Source organism: Melopsittacus undulatus, chromosome 14 (assembly GCF_012275295.1).
Source record: "Melopsittacus undulatus isolate bMelUnd1 chromosome 14, bMelUnd1.mat.Z, whole genome shotgun sequence".
NCBI classification, from domain to species: domain Eukaryota; kingdom Metazoa; phylum Chordata; class Aves; order Psittaciformes; family Psittaculidae; genus Melopsittacus; species Melopsittacus undulatus.
The window spans coordinates 425158-448431 of NC_047540.1; the positions used below are offsets into that span (position 1 = coordinate 425158).

The 23274-nt window shown below is 53.2% G+C and overlaps 2 protein-coding genes across 4 annotated transcripts in view; both read right to left on the reverse strand.

Moving 5' to 3' along the window:
- Positions 1-23274, reverse strand: part of LOC101869562 (E3 ubiquitin-protein ligase RBBP6-like) — a 106277-nt gene that overhangs the window by 71295 nt on the left and 11708 nt on the right. The window lies entirely within an intron of this gene.
- LOC117436971 (serine/threonine-protein kinase pim-1-like) lies at positions 12700-14298 on the reverse strand. The gene is made up of 5 exons (XM_034069201.1): positions 14227-14298; positions 14096-14146; positions 13419-13785; positions 13036-13212; positions 12700-12794 (listed from the first exon to the last, which is right to left on the reverse strand). Exons 1-5 carry the CDS (start codon positions 14296-14298, stop codon positions 12700-12702), a joined length of 762 nt encoding a protein of 253 aa, XP_033925092.1.

Below are 23274 nucleotides of genomic sequence, written 5' to 3' on the forward strand. Positions count from 1 at the left end.
CTGCCTGGACACAGCAGATCTACCTTACCCCAGCACTACAGTACCTGCAGAGAAGAGGGAGAAGAGTGGTGTTCTTTATTGAAATGACTCACGGTGGAAACCTGACATGAGCAGAGGGGATTCCACAAAAGAAGGGCTCTGAACATGAAAGCAATGCACACCCCATACCTCTGGTCTGGATCCAGAAGCTGATCTTGCTTTCAGAGGGGTGTGTGATGCAGTAGCCACAGAACTCCACATCAGGGCTGCAGGAGGGTGGGGGGAGAAGAGAGCAGTGAAACCCAGGCCAATCCACAGCAAATCTGAGGGAAGTCAGAGGCTTGGGCCACCTCGGACCTGCTGGGGCTCAGGACATCTCTAATATGACTGAGGGTCTTATAGGAGGGATGTGTTCAAAGGACACCCCCTCTAACCTTATTCACACCCTTCCATCTCTCTCTGAGCTGCAGAACACTGCTCTTTTTCTTGTCCTGATGATCTATCAGAGAATTCCCATGGCATTTGCAATGAGACTGTCATTTGAGATGATGCATTGAACTTCCTGCTGGAATTCTTCTGAGCCTTCCCAGTGAGTCTTCACAACCCCCAGTGCCTCCCAGTTCAATAAGATCAGAATGAAGCCATTTTAATGGGGGCAGCAGGATTATTAATTTTCAGCATCAATTCCTGCATCTTGATGCAACCATTACAGATGATCAATTTGCTTAATACTGGCTGTTCCTACCCTCTTTTCTGACAGCACTTGCCCCAGAAGGTGACACAGATACAGCCTGACCACCTGTACTTACAGAGTTGCACATTGTCTTACCCAGAGCCACATAAGACATTCAGAAGTCTGCCACATGTCTGTCATTCCACTTCCTCTGCACTAACCATAAGAGCAGTGAGGCTTGGGTGCTCCTTAATGGGATGGGGAGCTGGGAGCATGAGCTGTAAGCCAGTCAATAGGGCAGAGAACTCACTGGCCAGCCCTGTCCCACAGCACCCAAGCAAGGGAGTAAGGTGGGTGCAGAGGTGGTAGCCAGGGCCAGCCAAGGGTCCAGGTCACCACACAGGCTTGTGGGGGTGAAAGAGTTCCGAGGCCAGGCCAGGAGGACAATCTGCAGGTCAGGGGAGGGTAAAGAGGGTCAGACAAAACCTATGACCACCAAGCAGATGTACAATGTACAACGATGAGGAGAGGCTGATGTTGGGTCAGGAGGTCAGTCCATGGCTCAGCATCCAACAGCTCAGGACAGGCTGAGCTCAAGACCCATATTGATACAACACAGGTCAGGAGGGACTGAAAGCCCTGAGCTGAGCAGCTCCTGAGCCTGGGGGCAGGGTGTGTGTGGAGGCCCCAGGTGAGGCTCTTCAGACTCATCAAGGCCAATTAAGTGCTCTCAGGGCTAACAGCACAAGGAGAAAGTGAATCCTGTTAAGAGAGGGGGTAGGTACCAGCTACCTACTATACTAATACTGCCTCTGGCACCAGCTCTGATATTCATACTCCAACAGGCAGGCACAGAGGGAGTTTTGCCTTGTTCCAGCAGCAACTGAGATGCAACTTAGTGAGAAGAAGGGCAGAAGAGGAGACAGAGGAACCCCCAGTGGTACCAGGAGCTGTGGAGACTCCACTTACTTCTTCATGACCATGGAGTGGAGGGCATTGCCAAGCATGTGGTCCTCATCGGGCAACACAAACGTGACTCAGTTTCCATCTGTCCCACCTGCCATGAATGGGGAGAGAAGAGATGCTGTAAGGTTCTCTGAGCACCAGCCCCAGGGTGAAGAATCAACAGCTGTGCTCAGCTTCAGCACAGCACCTGTAGCTCTGGCTGGCCCATGGCTGTGGCTCATGGCTCCAGTGCTGCAGTGTGACCAAGAGCAACTTCACAGAGGAGGGAAGGTGGCAAAATGATGGAGCTCAGAGAAACCTCCCCCTGGTTATCCAAGTGCCCGTGCACCCTTGCTCCTCACAGGGGAGAAGAGGAGCCCAAAGCAGCTGCAGCTTCGGGACCCAGGGTGGAAAGAAGCTGGGAGTGAGTGTTGAGGACTTTGTGAGTGCAGGTCCTGCCACCAGCCCAGGCTGGACAGGAATGAGAGGGACAGTAAAGAAGTGCCCAGGGAGGCCTGGGGGCTGTCAGCAGGGAAAGCGGATCCCACTTCAACACCAACATCAGCCCAAAGTCCCACCCCTCGGAGGAGCCTGGGAAGGCACCGGCAGCCTCAGGCTGCTGAGCCCACGTGTCATGACCCCCACAATGGCAGCAGCCGCCCCTGCAGTGGCAGAGCCGCTTTCCTGCTGTGCGGCTGCCCTGGAGCTCAGCTCTGCCCCGCTCCCAAAGCCAGAGCCGCGCAGGGAGCACCCGATGCTCCTGGGCAGCTCTCCCTGTCAGGCTCTGCCAGCACAGTCAGGGCAGGACAGAAGATGTGCAGTGTTGGACTTTTCAGTCTCATGCTCTGTCAGCGAGGAGGGGCATGTGAAGCCAGGAGGAAGCAGAGACAAAACACCTTACCCAAACGAGCCAAAGGGGTATCCATCCACAGCACGTCATGCCCAGTATAGAAACTGGGGGGAGTCACCCCGAAGGGGCAGGCTGCAGATAGGGCAGGGTTGTGCTGAGCATCTCTATTGTGCATCACTGCTGACTACTGGTTTTTTCCTTTGCTCTTTTAGTTTTATATTGTCTCTTGTCATCATAGTTATTACCATTATTAGTACTAGTAGAAGTAGTTGTATATTATGCTTGCTATGGGACTGTTCTTACCTCAGTCCATGGGATAGTAGTAGTAAAAGTGGTTTTATATTATACTTCAGTTACGGGTCTGTTCTTAATGTCAACCCGTGGAGAATTCTTTGGATTCTCCTCCTCCCCAACCGCCCCATCTTGCCTGGAGAGAGGCTGGGGAAGGGGAGCTGAGTGAGTGGCTGCCTGGTGCTGAGTTGCCAGCTGGGCTTAAAGCACAACGCACCTAATGCCAGTGAGCTACCAAGGTGTCTGTGACTCGTGTGCTCTGGCTGACACATTGCATCTTCATCTCCTTCCACCTGGGACAGGAATCTGGAAATAAAGGAAAGGCCAAGTAACTCCTGGGTTTCCAACAAGGCCCTGGAACCTTAGGATGCACCCTGCAATTCACGGCATGGGTGAAAACAAGCTGACTGCAGAGAGCGGTGGAGATGGGAGCCTTCCACTGGGCAAAGCTGATCCATCTCCAAAACCAGTTTTGGAGGGGAAGGAAGACAGCAGCACGAAGAGTGGATGTCCACCTGGACACCCCTTACTTGCAGCTCAGCTCTGCCTCCCTTTGGCTGTATGGTCTCTGTCCAATATTACCTATATTTCAGACTGGGAAATGCTCTGTGTGTTCTGGAAAAGCATGGGAGTTCCTTTCAAATCCTCCCTTTGAGGGCATCCTCTCTACAACATGCTATTGATTCATGAATCATGAATCCCAGCTTGGTTTGGACTGGAAGGGACCTTAAAGCTCCTCCACTTCCAGCCCCCTGCCAGGGGCAGGGACATCTTCCACTAGAGCAGTTTGCTCCAAGCCCCATCCAACCTGGTCTTGAACACTTCCAGGAATGGGGCAGCCACAGCTTCTCCGGGTAACATGTGCCTGTGCTTCAGCCCCCTCACAGGGAAGAACTTCTGCCTAATGTCTAATCTGTGTCTCCCTCCAAAGCCCTTCTGTGTGCATTCAGCTGAGATAACACCTGAGGTCCCTACATACACACCAGCTTTAATGGAGCAAATATCCTGAAAATGTTGCCCCTCTCACAGTTGGACTCCACCTGAGCCCTGCAGCTCCATGAGAAGTTGAGGTGGGCATTGTGTTACTTAGCAACTTGAAAGAAAAAGAGAGAGAGCAAGAGAGAAAGGGGAGTGTTGGGGATGCAGAGAAATGGAGAGATCACCAGTCTTCCAATGGGGGTGTTTGGTGTGGAGAGGGAGCCCCAGGGGCTCGCACACACCCCTGGTTATTGGCCCCAGTTCCTGGACTTCTGGAAGCTTCTCTCGCCCATGTCCAGGTGTGACTGACACAGCAGTGAGTCAAGAGAAGTTGCTCCAGGCCCGTGCCCATGACTTCCCTTTCCAACTGCTGGGACCTTCTGTTGATGCATTCTGTCTCTGCCTTCACAGCCACAGACCCCGAGTGAGGAACCAGCCGGGCACACGGGGTCAGGAGGGAAGCGAAGGCCATGCGTGTGCTCCTGCTACACTGCAGCTTCCCAGACACAGCCTTTAGAGCTGGTTCTCAGCAAGATCAAGTTGTTCTCCGCTTGCTCCAGTTGCACTGTGGAGCTTCGTGTGCCTGCGTGTGCAGCCGCACACAGGGTGGCCAGGAGTACAAGGTGGTTTCCCAACCCCAAACACAAACCAAGAGCTGTGTGCGCATTCCTGCACAAGTACATCTGCAGTCTTGGGGCCACCTCCCTGTCCTGCTGCTGCTGCTGCAGTTGTGGGGACACAAGGCCATGGCTCGGGGCAGCTGCAAGACCCCCTGCACTCGGTTGATTGGAAGATCTAGGATGGGGAAGCGAGGGATTGATCGGGGTCACCCGTCTGCTGACCATTTACAGTTCTGCTTCTGGAAACACTGCCAGCTTCTCACTGCATTGCTCCAGTGCTTGCGCGTGTAGGACAATCACAGTCTCTTGTCCCTTATCTCTGGCCTGAGCAATTCCAAGCCTTGCTCCTTATTCCTCCCATCCCTTCTACACCCCTCTCACTGTGGGCACCGGGTTGCAGCACACACCGGGCTTCAAAAGCCAGCTGAGGTGGGAACCACTGCATCACACTGTTTCATCCCGTTGGGAAGTTGCTTCTCGTGGTGGGAGGAAGCTGTTAAGGTGGGGAAGGGGAAGCTCAATTTGGCGATGAAGCTTGAGCCCAGGGATATTCAATGACATTTATCCTGCTCTGCTATTAACACTGCTGTAGGTTTTTCCTGTGACTGATTCCAGGAGAAATATTTTCCCTGCAAATAGGACTGAACACCTGAAAAATAACCAGGGTCTGTTGTGTATTACAGCAAAGTAAGAGACTGGTTTGAAATGAATATTCAGATGGGAGGTTTAAAATAAATACATTTCAAATGAAGGCTAGAGTGGGACATGAAAAATCAATGAGCACTTACTGTGTATTAGCCTGATAATAAATCAACCTCATTTCCCTCAATCATAAAAGTTTATGCTACCACTGTACCAAAAGAGCTGTAAAACCCCAGCTTTTTGCAATTTATCACACAGAGAAACAGAGCAGATGCCTCAGGATGATGGGAGGAGCTTTGCTCCAGTGCACAAAGCAGTGGTGCAGGTATATGTTAACATGTCTTAGAGGCCTTATTCTTGAAAAGTATTTCATATGCTCTAACTTAAGAGCAGCTGCTTTAGACAATCTACAGATTTCAGGTATCCCCAGGAAGAGAAAAACCCTACATCTGCAGTTATGCAGGAGTTCTTACCCAGCACTATACCCAGGTCATGCTTTAAGATTCTAGATGAACATAAGTTTTTAATCAAGAGCCCTGAAGGTGTGAGAGCAGCAGGCAAGAAGTGAAGCCAAAGGTGAGCCCTGACAAGAGGATGTGCTCAATGCTAAAGGTGAAAAGTAGCACCCTCCATTCCATGCCAATCCATTGCCTCCCATCCCATGCCATTCCCTACACCCAGCCCGAGCTGAATAACAGTGGCACTGCTATTCCCCTGCAATGCCAGGGTTTTTCAGCTCCAAAACCACTTTCAAGGAGGTGAAACACAAAGCTTACAAGTGGAAAAAAGCTTTTATTTTAGGATTTCATTTGATTTTAGTTTGGTTTCTTATCTTTGACCGAATTTTCCATGATGTTCCATCATGGGGTTTTGCTGTGGGTTGGTTTCAGGGGCGATGCTCACAAGCATCCAGGCCTTGCAAGCACAGTGCTGCTGTGCAGAAGGCAGAAGGCCCGGGTATACGGAGCCAAGGGAAGAGCAGCAGTGGCTCCCTCTGCGAGCTTGCAGTGGAGCTGGAGAGTGGGAGGGCAGGAGTGCTGGGCTGCAGGTGCGAGAGCAGCGGGCAAGAAGCGAGCCCAAAGGGGAGCCCTGTCAAGGGGCTGTGCTCAGTGCGACAGAGGAAAGCAGCAACGTCCAGGGGCTACCCCGGGAGTGGTGAAAGCTTCCTCCCCCCACATGCATGGGGGCATGAGGGGCCACCTGCGTGGAGCAGGAGCAGCAGCCCTTGGGCCACAATAGCCCAAAGGAGCCCTGTCAAGGGGCTGGCTCACCGCTGCAGGGGAAGGCAAAAAACCCGCGGGGACACTGGCAGGCCCTTCATGCGGGAAAAAAAGCCTTCCCCCCCCAGCTGCAGGACACCAGGGGCCACCTTCATGGTGCACGAGCAGCAGGCAGTAGTGCAGCCAGAATGGAGCAGAGGAGCCCTGACAAGTGGTCCTGCTCCATGCTCAGAGGAAGGCAAAAAACCCCCGGGACCAGTGCCAATGTGGCCCGGGGGAAAATTCCTTCCTGACCCCAGCACTGGCGATCGGCTCTCCCTGAGCATGGGAGCAGGACCTGCTCCTGCTCCACAGGCTGCTCACGCCTCCCCGCAGATGCCCAAGCCCTATTCTCCCTCAATCTGGAGCCACCTCAGGGGCTGCTGAGAGTGGCCAAAAGCCCCTGGCCTCATGGAGCCTGGGGGCAAGAATCCATCCTTCCTACACGTGGCAGGGCATCAGTGGCTGCTCCAAAGCGCTGGCATCTCTGCAAGCATGTCCGCATCCCATTGCTGATGGCTTCTGCCCCTGGCTGCGTGGGGGATGAGAATGGTGAGCTCTGCGGTGCTCCTCCAAAAGGCATTCCTAGAATCTAGCCCTGCCTATCCAGCTGAAAAGGATTGCTATCCCTGCCGTGTGCTAAGAAGCTGGCCCTGCCAGGAGCTGGCTTTGCAGCGCAGAGCTCTGAATCTCTTCTCTGAAACAAGAGGAACATAAAATCACAAAATGGAATATATAAACCTTTAGAATTAGTTGTAAGTAATGTTAAGTTCGATGGCTTTGTAGCAGTAGCAGTGGAAAGTTACTGAGGTGCTTAGTACATAGAAGAAAAACTAGAGTCCAGCTAGAGAACATACTGGCATAAGATAAATCGTTCTAGTTGAGGTAGTTTTAAGAAAAACAGGCTAGAAAAACAGGACGCAGGGATAAGGAGTATCTGGGAATAGCAGGTGTCCAGGATGGGCTATGGGTAAACTAAGTGATAAGTAGGAGGACAAGGGGACTATTATGTCTCTGGTGCTAATGAATTCTGTACGCATGCGGGGAGCTTTCTGGAAAATGATGTAATCCATACGTAGCCTCATGAATATGTATGTGTGCCCAAGGGCTATATAAGGATGGCTTGTGTAGCAATAAGGGAGACACACGTTAGGAGGAGTTATCCCCCGTGTCTGCTGGCACCGGAATAAAGAATACCTGCTTGTGAGCTTGAAAACTGTGTTGGCAAGTTTGTTCCTGGGGTTGTCTCCGTATCCATTTGTCACCCCAGGTGGGACCCTCTCTGCTCGGCTGCAGGACCCGCTGAGGACAGGGCTCCCCTCCACTCATTGGGATCACTGCGGGAGCAGACAAGGACCATCTTCATCAAAGGTATTCTTTTCTTTGTATAGTCTGTAAGGTGCAGGGGGCATCTCGGTTTGGTACATTGGTTTGGTAAGCGTACGCATGGTTTGGAAGCCTTCCATAAATCGAGATAGGAAATCTCGTAGGTAAAGGCGTATACCCGGCTGCTAGCGTCCGTTGGTATACACTCGCAAGAAGCAGGGGGCTTCTTGTGATTTGGGTGAGTCCTACAAGACACAGGGGGTGTCTTGTGGACACGGTTTTGAACCTTATTGGTATAAGTATTCGAATTGGTATTGGTATCCGATTTGTTCCGGTTCGTTCTAGTGCTGATTTTGGTTCTGTGATTTTGGTATCGGTGACAGATTGTTAAAATTGTGTTATTAACTGTGGTCTGTTTGATAGAATTTTAGTCTCTGTATCTGTTCCAAGTGTTGTAACTGTGTGCAGTGTGTCTGTGGGATCCCATGTCTGTGTGTGAGAGATTGATAATGGGAAATCAGCAGAGTGAAGAGATCATGCAAAAGAGTCCTTTAGGGTGCATGTTGGCACACTGGAAAGAACTGGGAGGGTCTCCTGGGGGCTCGGTAAATAAAAGAGCATTGGTAAAATATTGTAACCAGCCTTTGTACACCCCAGAAGATCAGGAAAAATGGCCTAAAAATGGAACTCTGAATTATAACACATTGTTACAATTAATGTTGTTTCTGAGGCAGCAAGGAAAATGGGATAAAGTGATGTTTTCACATTGAGAAATCACCCGGAGTGGCAAAGAGAACGTGGAATTAATATAGCACCTTCAGATCCCTTAATTTTAGCTTTAGAAAAAGAAAGGAAGCAGGCAGGGAATAAATTGGAAAGATGTTGTTTTGGTTGTGATATTGGGGAAATTTGTTTGAAACTTAAGAAAAGAGCTGAGGATCATAGGGTTGAGGATAGAATGGAGGATTATATATCCCCAAAAGTACCGGATCAGAATCCACCTCCGATCGAGGAGGAAACCCCTGATTCAGATGTAAAACAAGAACAAAGTGTAAAACAAGAACAAGGTGTGAAACAAGAACAAAGTGTGGAACAAGAACAGAGTGTAAAACAAATTCCCTCCCCGCCCGTTGCTGCCCAGATTCGTAGTAAAACTAAGACTGTTCTGCAAGCCCCTCTGAGGGAAGCAATGGGACCGGAGGGACCTACCAAAATAAAAGTGAATTTTTCTTTAGGAGATTTGGATAGATGGAAACAGATTGCAAAAGAGAATCGAAATGACCCTCTAGGGGTAGCAAAGAAATTTGAGATCCTGGTAAAAAGTCAAGATCCTGACTGGAAGGATATAGATGTCATCCTGGATGCATTAACAGAGACAGAAAAACAGTTAGTTATAAAAACTGCTTGCACTCAGGTAAATGCCCAGATTTCTGCAGGGGCAATGGATGGGAGGGTTGAAGATCATACTCCCCTTACAGCTCCAGATTGGGATTATGATGATGATGGAGATGATGCATCTTTAAAAAGATACCAGAATACCAGAAGATACCAGAAAAGATACCAGAATCTGCCCAGCCTGTAGCTCTGCTGGGATTTCAGGGCCGTCTGGATGCTCCCCCTGTTGATCGCTGGGCTGGCTGCTGACTCCTTATGGCAGCCGCCTTCCACCGTGTTCTCAGACCCATTGGGGAGAGCACTGAGCAAGGCACTCCTGTCGTGGGTGTTGGGGATGGTGTCGTCGTCGTTCCCCTGCCTTGCCACGGCTGCTGGCTCTTTGGATCTGACACCGTTCACCACTTTCTCAGGTACATCAGGGAGAGCACTGAGCAAGGCACTCATCCCATGGGTGCTGGGGATGCTGTTCTGACTATTCCCCAGTCCTGCCACGGCTGCTGGCTCCTTGCGGCAGCTGCTCTGCACCGTGTTGTCAGTCAGGTCAGGGAGAGCACAGAACGAGGCAGACAAATCATAGACTGTGGGGACAGAGTCCTCATTGTCTGCCAGCCCTGCCACTGCTGCTGGTTCTTTCTGGCTGCTGCCCTCCTCTGCACTCTCAGTCAGGTCAGGGAGTGCTTTGAGTAAGTCCATCAAATCACAGACATCAGGGCCACTGTCCTTGCTGTTCTCCAGCACCGCCACTGCTGCTGGCTCCTTGGAGCAGCCACTCTCCTCCACATTCTCAGGCACAATAGGGAGACCACTGAGCCAGGCACCCCTATAATGGGTGTTGGGGATGGTGTCCTCGTTGCTCCCCTGCCTTGCCACGACTGCTGGCTCTTTGGATCTGACACCCTTCACCACTTTCTCAGGCACATCAGGGAGAGCACTGAGCAAGGCACTCATCCCATGGGTGCTGGGGATGCTGTTCTGACTATTCCCCAGCCCTGCCACAGCTGCTGGCTCCTTGCAGGCCTTAGAGTAGTGCCATTGCTGCTTCCCAGAGTTGGAATAGCTGCAGGCCTGAAAACTGGTGGTGGAGTAACTGCAGTGCTTGTGCCTGGGGCTGGGTTGGCCAAAGTGCTTGTTGATGGGGCTGGAACAGGCACAGTGCCTGTCCTTTGCATTCAAGTGGCTGATGTGTCTGTCACGGTACTTTGAGTATCCACAGTGCTTGTGGATTGGTTTGGAAAAGCCTCACTGCTCGTGAATGAGGTTGCAGCAGCTGCAGTGTCTGTCTCAGGCATTGGAGTAGCTGCACTGCTGTTGCTGGCACTGCAGTAGCTGCTATGCTTGTTGCAGTTGACACACACTGCAGGTATTCCAGCCACATCAATCAGCAGTGAGGCTTCTCCAGTGCCAGCCACAAGCACTGTGGCTTCTCACTGCCTGCCAAAGCCCTGTGGCTACAGCAACCCCAGTAACTGGGACAGTGGCTACTACATGGCAATGATAGGCATAAACACTGCAGCTATTCCAGCCACTGCAACAAGCACAGCTGCTGCTGCAGTGCCAGCCACAGCAGTGCAGCTACTTCAATGCCTGAGACAGACACTGCCGCTCCTGCAACCTCATTCAGGAGCAGTCACATGCAGTGTGGGTACTCAAAGTACTGTGACAGACACATCAGCCACTTGAATGCAAAGGACAGGCACTGTGCCTGTTCCAGCCCCATCAACAAGCACTTTGGCCAATCCAGCCCCAGGCAGAAGCACTGCAGTTACTCCACCACCAGTTTTCAGGCCTGCAGCTATTCCAACTCTGGGAAGCAGCAATGGCACTACTCTAAGGCCTGCAACGTATGCAGTGGCTACGTCAACCTCCTCTACAAACAGTGCGGCTTCTCCAACACCAGTGACACACACTGGTGCTTTTCCAGCCCCATTGACAAGCAGTGAGGCTTCTCCAACCCAAGGCCTAAGAACTGTGTTTGCTGCAACCATGGGGGGGGTCAGTTGGGGGGGCAGTTGTGGGTCTGGGAGAATCAGTTGGGGGGCAATTGTGGGTGTGGGGGGTCTCTTTGGGGGCAGTTGTGTGGCTGTGGAGTTACAGGGGGATGACTTTGGGAACAGTTGTGGGTCTGGGTGATCATTGGGGGGTCACCTGTGGGGCAGTTGTGGGTCTGGGGAGTACCCACACTGCACGTGGCTTGGTTTGGAGAAGCCTCACTGCTCGTCAATGAGGTTGCAGTAGTGGCAGTGTCAGTCTCAGGCATTGAGGCAGCCACACTGCTGTGACTGGCACTGCAGTAGCTGCTATGCTTGTTGCAGTGGCTGGAATAGCTGCAGTGTTTTTGCCTGTCAGTGCCACATAGTAGCCACTGCCCCAGTAACTGGGGTTGCAGTAGCCACAGGGCTTGTGGCTCGCATTGGAGAAGCATCACTGCTGATTGATGTGGTTGGAATACCTGCAGTGTGTGTGTCATTGGAGCTGTAGCAGCCACAGCACCTGTCCTTGGCATTGGAGTAGCCCGTGTACCTGCTGCCATGGTTGTAGTAGACACAGTTCTTAGGCCTTGGGTTGGTGAAGCCTCACTGCTTGTTGATGGGGCTGGAGGAGCAGCAGTGTGTGTCACTGGCATTGAAGAGGCTGCAGTGTTTGTGACTGGCACTGGAGTAGCTGCAGTGTTTGTGGCTGGGGTTGACGTAGCCACTGTATACATAGCAGGCCTTAGAGTAACACCATTGCTCCTTCCTAGAGATGGAGGAGCTTCAGAGCTGAAAACTGGTGGTGGAGCAACTGCAGTGCTTGTGCCTGGGGCTGCATTAACTGCAGGGCATGTTGAATTGGCTTGTAGTAGCCACATTGACTGTCCTTGGCGTTCGAGTGGCCAATATGTCTGTCTCTGTACTTCTAGTACCTGCAGTACCTGTGGCTTGGGTTTGAGAAGCCTCACTGCTCGTCACTGAGTTTCGAGTAGCCGCACTGCTTTTTTTGCCCTTGTTGGAATAGCAGCAGTGCTTGTCTGTGGAGTCGTATCAGCTGTAGTGACAGTCCTTGCCATTGGAGTAGTCACGGTGCCTGTTGCCATGGTTGGTGTCATCGCAGTGGTTGTGGTTGGTGTTGGAGTAGCTGCAGTTCTTGTGGCTGGTGTTGCAGTAGCCGCATTGTCTGTTGCTTTGCTATTAGGTCTTGCCTGCCCTCACTGCAGAGCATGAGAGACTGAATCAGCCTTGCTCAGGGGAAGTGCTAATCAGAAACCACTATACAATCCGTGTGTTACCAGCGTTATCCTCAGACTAGAGCCGAACCTAACCACTGCCTCAGCTACAAGAGCAGAATGAACTCTTACGAGGTGTCCCTCTGACACCTGTTGCCCTCCAAAGAACCCAGAAACCAATCCCCACAACCCCCCAATAACTGCAAAAGTCCCCCCAAAACACCCTATCCCCCAATAAACACCCAACCTCACCAAGGTCCCAAAACCGCAAAACACCCAAACCCACCAACTCTCCGCAAAACCCACAAGGTCCCCCCAAGAAACCGACCCCCAAACCCTCAAAGTCTCCAAAAAATCCCCACAGGCCCCAAAAATCCATCCTAACCCTCCAAGAGCCCAAATCCTCGCCAAAAACCCCAACCTCCCAAAACCCCCAAACCCCACAAACCCCACGCTCCCCCCAGAAGGCACCCCAGGCTTACTTGCCTGGCTGCTGGCTCAGGCTGTGAGGGTGGAGTGTGGCTGTCTCCTGGGGCAGTTCATGTTTGCAGCCAAGGGTGGTTGAACACATCCTCCAGGGATGGTCTGGCCCAATCTTTCATGTTCAAGCACCACCTGATGAGCTGCTGGCATTCTGGGGAGAATCCGGGAACCACCACTCAGTTGCAGGAGGCTCCTGCCCACCTTGTGCCACCGTCCGCAGCGCCCAGGCCGGGGTGTGCTCAGAGCTGCACCCAAACCTCCTGCTCCATGATCCGGTTTGGAGGAGAGCAGGATGGCAGGACATGTGCCACCTCCTCCAGCTGACCAAGGGAGATCAGCTGCCACCCTCTAAAACTTGACCTCCCCCTGCTGCCGCCAAGCCGAGTACCTACCAACAGAGATCTGGCGCTTGAAGAAGAGCTGCCCGCTGGTGATGTCCTCGCAGCACCGGAAGGGGAGGACCCCGCACACCATCTCATACAGCAGCACGCCCAGGGACCAGATGGCCGCCGGACGGCCGTGGTAGCAGTGGTAGAGGAACCACTCCGGCGGGTAGTACAAAGGTGTTCCTACAACAGGATACAGGAACAGCTCATCAGGCGGATGCCGCCTGCTCCCGCATCCTCAGCCGCGCATCCCCAGGGATGCAGGGGCTGCACCGGTGGCCCCATGGACGTGGGGAGACACACTCGGTGTGAGCTGCCACTTTGTCACCAGCACGTGACTCTTTTCCCAAACTGCCTGCTGCTGGAAGCACCCTGGGCTGTGCGCTCACCGCTAAATTTGGTGTAGACCATGTTCCTGAGGAGGGTGCTGCAACCAAAGTCAATTAGCTTGATCTTTCCGGTGACCAAGTGGATGATGATGTTGTTGGACTTGATATCCCTGTGCAGGACACCGCGGCTGTGGCAGTGCCGCACGGCCCTCAGCACCTGGAGGAAAATGCCCTGCGCCGGAGACTCGGGCACGAACCCGCGGTTTCTGATTAACTCAAAGAGGTCCTGCGATGGCTCCGGACGCTCCAAAACCAGCAGGAAGGAGTCGGGCAGCTCAAACCAATTGAGGAGCTGGATGATGGTGCTGCAGTCGGAGCGCACTTTCCTCATCATGGCTATCTCCATGGGAATGCGGGTGCCGCTGCGCTGCAGGGTGACCGTGGCACCGTTAGCGGGGCTGATGCTGGCCCGGGGATCCTGTGCCTCCCTGCCTGGGATGCTCTGATGCCCCCCTGCCCGGCCCCACTGTTCCCAGGTGCCCAAGTCCGCAGGGATGCTCTGGTGCACCCCTAGCCGGCCCCAAGGGTACCAGGCACCCTCTGCCCAGGATGCTCCGTGTCCCCCGGTGACTCCACAGCCGCTCCCCTCGCGCTGTCCCGCTTTCCCCCCTCCCGGCGCCACCGCCTCACCCCCACCAGCCCTGCCCCACGCTGTGCCGGTGGCCCCGCGCACTCACCCGCTGGCCCCACGAGGAGATGCGCTCCCGAGCCACTTGTTTGATGGCCACCTGCAAGCCGAGAGCAGCGCTGGGCTGAGCCTCGCCTGGCCCCGCCGCCTCCCCGCCCCGCCGCCGGCCCCGCCCCTTACCGGGGTGTTGTCACCCAGGCGGACCCCCGAGTACACGGAGCCGAAGCCGCCTCTCCCCAGCAGCGGTCCCATTCGGTAGAGCCGCTCGAAGGTCTCCTTGTCATGCCCGACGCGAGAGACGCTGCCGCTGCCGCTGTCGCTGCGCGCGGGGTCCCCGCCGGCCCCCAGCGGCCGCTCCGGGCCGAGCGGAGCCGCATCATTCCCGGCCTTTCCCGGCCGAGGCTCCGCGGCGTGCCGCTCGCCGCCGCTCCCGGGGCGCAGATAGAGCGACGGGTCAATGCGGGTGAGGAGCACCACGGGCACCTTGGCCGAGCGCGCTGCCGGTGCCGGCACCCCCGCAGGGCTCTCGGGGGTCGCGGCTGCCGGGCGGCTGCGGGGCGGGGCCTGGGGGCGGGCCGGGGAGCGCCAGGGGGCGGCGCTGCCTCGCCAGACCCAGCGGCGGCGGCTCGCCCAGCGCCGCCACTGCCAGTACCGGGAGAGCCGAGCGGCGCCGCGAGCCCCGGCGGGGGGCACCATCGCGGGGAGCGGCGGAGGGAGGGCTCCGGACCGCCGAGAGCTGCCGCCGCCGCGCCGGGTGCTGCTGCCGCTGCTGCCGATGACAAAGTCGCTGCGGCTCAAAAGCCGCTGGAAAAGTCGCTGCCGCTCCAAAGCCGCTCCAAAGCCGCTCCAAAGCCGCTCCAAAGCCGCTCCAAAGCCGCTCCAAAGCCGCTGCTGCCGCTGCCGCCGCAGCCTCGCTCTCAACGGCTCTGTCCACGCGGCCGCAGGAGCCCGTGGAACGGCGGAGCGGGCCCTGCCCAGCCCCGCGGCCGGGCTCGTGCACCCCCCGCCCGGCCGCAGCATCCCCGCGGCCGAGCCTTTGTAAACTGAACCTGAGCCTTGGGACCCTGCGAACGAGGCTTTAATAAAGAAGTGAGACCGGAGGCTTTGGAAAGTCAAAAGGAGGCTTCATTTTACTGCTTATTTGATCCCCTTTTCCCTTTCCACAGAGGTGGATTGAGATGAGATCTCAGGAAGCTCTTCCCTGGGAGGGTGCTGAGGCGCTGGCACCGGGTGCCCAGAGCAGCTGTGGCTGCCCCATCCCTGGCAGTGCTCAAGGCCAGGTTGGACACAGGGCTTGGAGCAGCTGCTCCAGTGGAAGGGGTCCCTGCCCATGGCAGAAGATCGGAACTCGGTGAGCTTTAAGGTCCCTCCGGACACAAACCACATGAGGGTTCAGGTGCCCTGACTGGATTCACTTATCCAGACCCTTTCAGACAGATCATTCAGAAGGGAATGATCAGTGCCCAGGCTGAGACAGCAGCAAAGACCACAGCAACCACCGTGATCCTCAGCACATCCTGCAAGGGAGAGGAGAGACCTGGAAAACACAAACCCGAGGAGCTGAGAGTGAGAGCACCGCTGGGCCCAGCAAGGGTGGCTCTGCTGCTCCATGGGGCTTCTCTGTCACCAGGACATTGGATTCATTTGTCACCCGCTGTCGAATCAGCGCTTTGTGCTGCAGCTGTGGTCCATGGAATGCCCAAGCTGGGACAAATCCTGCCCACGGCTTCCTTGGCCACCCCCCGGCTCCAGAAGTGCTGCAGGTTCCCTCTGCAGTGGGCACTGACACACAGCACTGCCCCAGTCCCTCCCTGCCTGCACTGACAACAGAAAGCAAGGGAGGGAATTGTGTTTCCAGGATGGAGCCTCTGTCACAGCCTGGAAGGTCTCCTTGGGCAGCAGCACCAAAGCTGCTCCCCCAGGACATGTTGGGAACCTCTTCCCAGAGTCTCCCTGCTGATGTCTCCATTCATGACAAGCTGATAGTGCATCAACAGTCAGGTAATGCCCCTGCCCTGCTTGCACCCATTACTTGCTCTTTCCTCCCATGCTGTCCTGGGTTTAGCTACTACTGATTGAGGACTTCCAGCAGGATTTTCAGGCTCTCCCTTTCTCCCATGTTGACAGTTGCTTTGTAGATGCCACTGTCCCTTTCCGGGACACCCTCCAGCAGGAGAGATCCATTGGATGGATGAGAATCAGCTCATCCTGCATAGGGAGCATGGATGGCTGGGCTGTGGGACCCCCTGTAGTACTGCAGGATGGTGTGGGAGCTGTGCCATTGAGGTATTCCCACTGCACAGAGTAGACCTGCGTGATGTTACCCAGCCCAGGAAGCAGCACTGGGGGTCCCACAGCAGCAACTTTACCCTTGAGGGGTTCCCAGATTCCTGCAGCTGTTGCAAAGGCACCAGCAGCCTTTTCCCTGCTCAGGGAAAGCTGAAGGTCTCAAAAAACACCCAGTTTTGGGGAAGGACAAACTGGGAAGAGTAAAATTCCTTCCTTTTCCTTTCAGCCTGGAAACCTCCAGCAATGACAGATAACAATGGTACCTTTGCCTATGAGGTTCACGTACATGGGACAGGCAGCAGACTCCTGCTGGCTTCCTCCTCAACAATCCCCCCCCTGTGAGAGAGCCCAGTGAGCTCTCACTGCCCACGGACACCCCTTCCCAGCGCCCTCACCTCCCATTCCTCTGGAGCACAGCCCCCGGGCTTCTCTTCCCCACGGAAAGCCTTCAGTGGGATCCAAGAGCTCACGGGGAGGACTGAGGCTTGGAAGGAGCTTAAGATGCCTTCTACTGGAGCAGCTGCTCCAAGCCCCTGTGTCCAACCTGGCCTTGAGCACTGCCAGGGATGGGGCAGCCACAGCTGCTCTGGGCACCCTGTGCCAGCGCCTCAGCACCCTCACAGGGAACAGCTTCTGCCTCAGAGCTCAGCTCAGTCATCCCTTGGCACCCCCATAGCCCCCCCAGCACCCCAATGATCCCCCTCCACCCCAATGACCCTCCCTGCACCCCCATAGCCCCCCTGCACCCCCCATAATCCCCCCAGCACCATATAACCTCCCTGTGCCCAGTGACCCTCCTGGCACCCAATGTCCCCCCGCACCCACTGAGCCGCTTGCACCCCAATATCCCCCCAGCACCCCAATAACCCCTGCACCCCCATAACCCCCACAGCACCTCATAACCTCCCTGCACCCAATGCCCCCCAGCAGCCAATGGGCCCCCAGCACCCCAATACCCCCTGCACCCCCAGCACCCCAATACCCCCCTTAATGTGTGTGTCATCCCCCCAGGAGCTGCTCAAGCTGGAATCCTGCCTCGGCATCATCGGTGGCAAACCCCTGAATTCCCTTTATTTCATCGGCTTCCAATGTTCCATATGGGAACTGGGGGGGGGGGGATATCCCCAGGACATGGGTATGGGGGGTCCCCCTAATTCACCCTATCCCATCTTCAGATGATTTTCTGCTCTACCTGGACCCCCATTACTGCAGCCCTGTGTGGATACAGAGCAGGAGAACTTCCCACTGCAGTTAATGGGTGGGGGGGGACGGGGACATCCCATCAATGGGGTATTTTTGGGGGGGGAGGGGAATTATCCTGACATCCCCCCCCCCTTTTCCAGTCATTCCGATGCAGATCCCTGCGGAAGATGCCCTTTGGGAAGATAGATCCCAGCTGCACCATTGGCTTCTATGCGGGCGCTGGGACCGGGCTGGATGCGCTCTGCAAGGACCTGAGCTGGGTGAGCCCACATCGCATTACGGGGGGGGGGGGTGTTTTGGGGGTGCCCCCCCCATTGTAACCCCCTTTTCCCTCCCCCGCCCATATCCACGTCCTGGCCCCCGCCACAGCACCCGAGCGTTATCCCCTCTTCACCCTGGTCGAGGGGGGGGGGCAGGGGATGGAGCCCCCCCCTCCTGCGGAGACGCCCCCCCGACCCCCTCCGGGGCAGAGGAGTTCGTGTTCCTCCGAGCACACCCCCCCCCCCACGGGACTGAACCATTGTGGGTTATGGGGGGTCTCCTACTACTAAACAGCCCCACCTCCCCCCCCCCACGGGACTGAACCATTCTAGGTTATGGGGGGGATGGGACTGAATCATTGTGAGTTATTGGGGGGTTCCCAACCCCTCAACTCCCCCCCATGGGACTGAACCCAATGGTTATGGGGGGGGTCCCAACCCCTGACCCCCCCCCCCCCCCACGGGACTGAACCACTGTGGGTTATGAGGGGTCCCCAACCCCACAATGACCTCTCAGGGACACCCACCCCCACCCCTTTGTGCCCCCCCCACCCCAGGGAGTACCAGACGCTGCTCACGGTGGGGGGGGTCACAAGTTATTTATTGCTCCCCCCCATAAAGATGAACTGAACCAGGCGCTGCCGTCACCCATGGGGACCCCCCCATTACCCTCGGGCCGGGGGGGGCAGCGGCTCCCCCCCCCTTGTGCTGCTGCCGGTACCGGAGGCGCCAGGTGCTGAGGCCGAAGGAGCCAAATGGCTCCTGGTGAATTCCTGCCCCCCCAGGTGCACCGGGGGGGGGGGGGGGGCACCTTTAAGCGGCCCCCCCGGGGTCGTTTCCGCTGTCCCAGGGCTTCTGCTCTGCTTCCGGCTCCGCTTCTGGCTCCTTGGGGCTGGGAGAGGGGAGGAGGATGAAGGGATGAGGATGAAGGGGGGGGATGAGGATGAGGATGAAGAGGGGAGATGAGGATAAAGGGATCAGGATGAGGATGAAGGGGAATGAGAATAAATGGATTAGGATAAAGAGGGTGAGGATAAAGAGGGATCAGAATGAGGATGAAGGGATAAGGATGAGGATGAAGGGAGGGATTAGGATGAGGATAAAGAAGACGAGGATAAAGGGATGAGGATAAAGAGGGGGTGAGGATAAAGGGATCAGGATGAGGATAAAGGGACAGGGATGAGGATAAACGAATGAAGATGAGGATGAAGGGATAAGGATGAAGATAAAAGGTGAGGATAAAGGAATGAGGATGAGGATGGTTGGGTAGGTTTAGGTGTGACCCTGTAGGCGCCTGTAGTTGGCCTTATTCTGCCGCTCCTCCTGCTCCGAGCTGGGGGCAAAGGGGTCCTGAGCATCCCTAATACATGGGGGGGCACCCATGGACCAATGTTTGTATAGTTTGGAAGATCAGGAAAAATGGCCTAAAAATGGAACTTTGAATTATGGTACATTGTTACAATTAACGTTGGTTTTGAGCTGGCAAGGAAAATGGGATGAAGTAATGTGTGCAGATATGGTTTTCACTTTAAGAAACCATCCCAAGTGACAGCCGGAATGAGAAATTAATATATCTCCACCTGATCCCTTAATTTTGGCTTTGGAAAGGAACAGGGAAGAACTGAAAGGTGACCTGGAGAGATGTTGTTCAGATTGTGATACTGGGGAAAGATGTTTAAAGTTAAGGAAAACCAAGGGGGAAAGGAGGGGAGATCGGCAGCTCCTGTGTTTGAGTGTGGGATGGGTGCTGGGGAGGCAGAAGTGAAGGGATGTGGGGCGGAGGTGGGGGAGTGGGTTCTTCTCCTGTGGGACCGGATCGCTGTGCGCTGTGGGGAGTTTGGACTTGGAAGTGAGACTGCCCTGGGGGCAGTGCCATGGGGTGGCTCTGGCGGCAGAATTGGAACTAGACTGATGGGGACGTGGGGAATCTACCCCAGCAGATCCACTGGTTAAACTGAAACTAGGGACTAGAGGAAATAAAGTGGAATTTAGTGGATACAGGAGCAACTTATTTGGCATTAAATCAGAGGGGAAAGAATTTGTTACAGATGTGGGAGCTACTGGCACCAAGAGAAAAAAAAAAGGGCATTCTTTCTGAAACCCTTAAAGTACAAATTCAGAAAACAAATGGGAATGCAGAAATTGTTATGAACGTGAAATTATCCAACATTTTTATTAGGGAGAGAAGCAACATTTAAAGAAGGTAAACTGGAATTAAGAATTGTATGACCCAGAGTAGGAGCCACTGCAGGAAGGACCTGATCTTGACTTGGAGCAGGTATGCGACCTCCTAAAGTAAAATGAAGTACGACAGTGAGACTTGGATCTTAAAACAAACACAACACACACACACACAAATGGAAGTTAATTCAAAACCATCATTCTCTCTATATTTTTTCCTCCCAAGCTTGGTTTGGGTTTTCTTCTCTTTCAGCTGCCAACATAATGCTGCTGCAAACTGAAGAGATAACATAGTTCAATCATTTGATGCCCGAACATGGACCCTGTGCTGTGCTTCCTGCTGATCCGGGGAGTCTCTGGGACCTTCACGCCAGGGTTGGGCATTTCCCAGAAAGGAACCACAGATCCCAGACCAACTCGGGGCCTTGGTAAGACCCTGAGTTTATTTCTTTCAAAAGGCTTCTTTTTGGTAACTTGTCCACATGAGTCACAGGGGATGCCCTGCGCAGTGGGTAAGGATTTGTTTCCTTGTCTGGACATTGTATTGGGATGGAGGTCAGGACCACTGCCTCCAAAGGGAGGATTTTGAAGAAATCCCCATTGGGTTGCATTTTGTAGGGTGGGTTTGGATGCAGATGGGAAGAGAGCTCTAGCCCCATCATGAGGTGAATAACAAAAGGGGCTCTCCGAGGTATACAAGCTCCTTACACCAGGGAGCAGGGGTGGGGGTGACTATCAAGGTGTCAATTTCTGGGTCAGATTAATGAGCCTAGAAAGAGTTAGCTGGGCCCTTTAGGGAAGATCCTGAAAAAGTAACTAAAGTGATGGAGATGATTATTAGAACACCAGATCCAGACTGGAAGGGTTTACAGGTAGTCCTGGATACTTTGGTAAATAAAGTACAGTGCTGGCAAAAGCAAGGGAGGAGGCAGAAAAGATCCATATGTAGGGGGCACAGGGCAGTGTCAGTAGACAACCACTTTCCCTCTGCAGAACCTCCATGAGATCCAAATCATCTACCTGAGCAGGATCTATTAACCAAATACCAGCGGTTGGTTATGTTTGGAGTGAAACAGAAGGATACAGGTAAGGACCCTGAAAAAGGTGCAGCACAGTTATCTTACACTTTTATTGGTCAATCAGACCCAGGTATTAAATGCTAGCTGCAAAAACTGGGAGGGACAGACTCTTGGTCACTCAATAAACCAGTGGAAACAGCCTGGAGAGTATCCAGTAACAGAGAAGTTGAAAGGGAAAGGGAAATAGTAGGGAGAAAAAATACATTGTTGGCTGTTGCTCTCACCCAGGAAAGCAGGAAAGAGGGGAGCAGCCTGGGAGGAAAGGGTCAGAAAGAAGGATTATATGGAAAGGCTGTGAACAGACTGCATGGGATGCACTTGGAGAATGACCAGAGTGCAATCTGTAAACAGAGGGAGCACCGGAAGAGAGAATGGCCTCGGAGTCAAACACCGGAGATCGAGTGGAATGTCAGGGCCTGCCCTGACATACTTTAGATGAAGCCTGAGGAGGAGCGGGGGAAGATTCAAAACCCTCCCCAGCAGAGCCTCCGGTTACAGTTAGGTTGGGCAATGATAAAGTACAAGTTCTTGTAGAAACAGAAGCTACTTATTCTGTTATAAATTCTTGTAAAGTGCAAGTTATCTCTGTAGAAGCTTCTATACAGAAAAGCTATCTATAAGAAATCTATGCCAAAACCAAGGACTAACATGACACAGAAACAGGCTCTTCTCTCTCCAACTGAGAGAAAGCAGCTTGGCTGTTTGGGATGGCTAAGTGGAAAAAAATCAGAATTGTCATAAAACGACAGCACTGATTTTTCCAATAACTGCCTCAATCAGTAGCAACCTTGTTGTTAAACCAAGAATGTTGGATGCTGATTTCTACTGAAAAACACATTTCTCAGCCCTACTCAGCCAGCAATGCAAAGCTTTCCATCTGATTCTTTAATTGAGCTTAATTTTTAGATGTACTTATGGTTTTTCTCAAAAAGCATCCTTCTTTCAGTCTTCTTTTTAATCATGTACCAGAGTTTTAGTTGAAATAATCTTACTGCAAGCACGCATCCCCTTTCTTATAGCCAATTCAAATGAAGCCGTTTAAAAATCAGTTGTCAGTTGTATTCCCCACAACTCTCTGTGCACACTGATTATCGATCAGCTGTTGTGTAAGTCATACGTTACAGCCTAGGTTACAAGTAGGTATATATTGAATTTCCATAGCATACTTACAGTTCACAGCTTGTTCTGGCACCTGGGCAGTGGATGGTATTGTCTGTCCTCGGAGGACCTTTTGAAGAGGGGAGAATCAAAAAAGCCCATTCAGCTTATCTGAAGGTAATTGTTTAAGAGAAATTCTAAAGCTGTCATTACTTACCACCTGTGGGTACTGATGGTTGCTGCTGGATCTCCTTACGGAGCCTTTTTGTGTAGCCAACACCATTTTTGAAGTTGTTCACAGCCTAGAGGCAGAGGAACATGTTATAAAGGTAACCTGAAACTTCAGCACACACACCAACAAAAGCCTCCACATGTATGTAAATACTTGAGCGTTAACACCAAATTTGAAAGTGAAGTGACTTGAGGGTTAACACCAAATTTGAAAGTGAGGTGATTGTGTTAAACACAAGTGTGACCTGAATTTGCCACATTGTCTCTAAAGAGCTGTCAGAGATAATGTGTTTGAAAAGTAAATTTAGCCTTATTCAATTTAGCCTTGCTTAAGGCTAAATTAATATTACAGTAATCTTGTCTTCTCTCTCAGCTCCTTACGAGCTCTTTGTCCAATTGATGTGAAAGTCATCACACTACCTGGCGTAGGCTCTTGTTGGCAACTAAACCATCAGGAGGAACATCTGTCTGGTGACACGCTGGGCATGTATAATCCTCAGTCTCCAGCAATGCCGTTCTAATACCTGTGCATAATTAGCATAATCACAATGCAATAGTTTTTTGCCAAACTAAGGAAAGCTGTTTGGTTCTAATCAAAACACGTATATGATTCATGGGTGAATGTGGTCTCGAGCATACAGCACGAAGCTGCAGATGTTCAAGTGTCAAAAATTTCTAGTCTGCAGCAAATAGTTACACAGTTTTGACATTTTGCTGTTGTAATATTTGGAGTGTCGGATGTGTCTTCCTGATTCAACCCATCCTTTTTCCACTGTCCGTGACAGCAAGAAGTCATTGACCCCAAAGTTAAAGAACAAAGCACATCTCAAAAAAAAGCATTGGTAGGTCTGAGTTCTGAAGGTTTGAACCAGCTCTCCCGTGGAGAA

Bases quoted from the DNA above. Each gene is read 5' to 3' on its own strand.
- LOC117436971 (XM_034069201.1), bottom strand. From the start codon at position 14,298: ATGGGACCGCTGCTGGGGAGAGGCGGCTTCGGCTCCGTGTACTCGGGG. The intron at 13,786-14,095 runs GTGAGTGCGCGG...GTCACCCTGCAG, and splicing joins TCTCCTCGTGGGGCCAGCGG to CGCAGCGGCACCCGCATTCC. The intron at 13,213-13,418 runs GTGAGCGCACAG...ATCCTGTTGTAG, and splicing joins GGTCTACACCAAATTTAGCG to GAACACCTTTGTACTACCCG.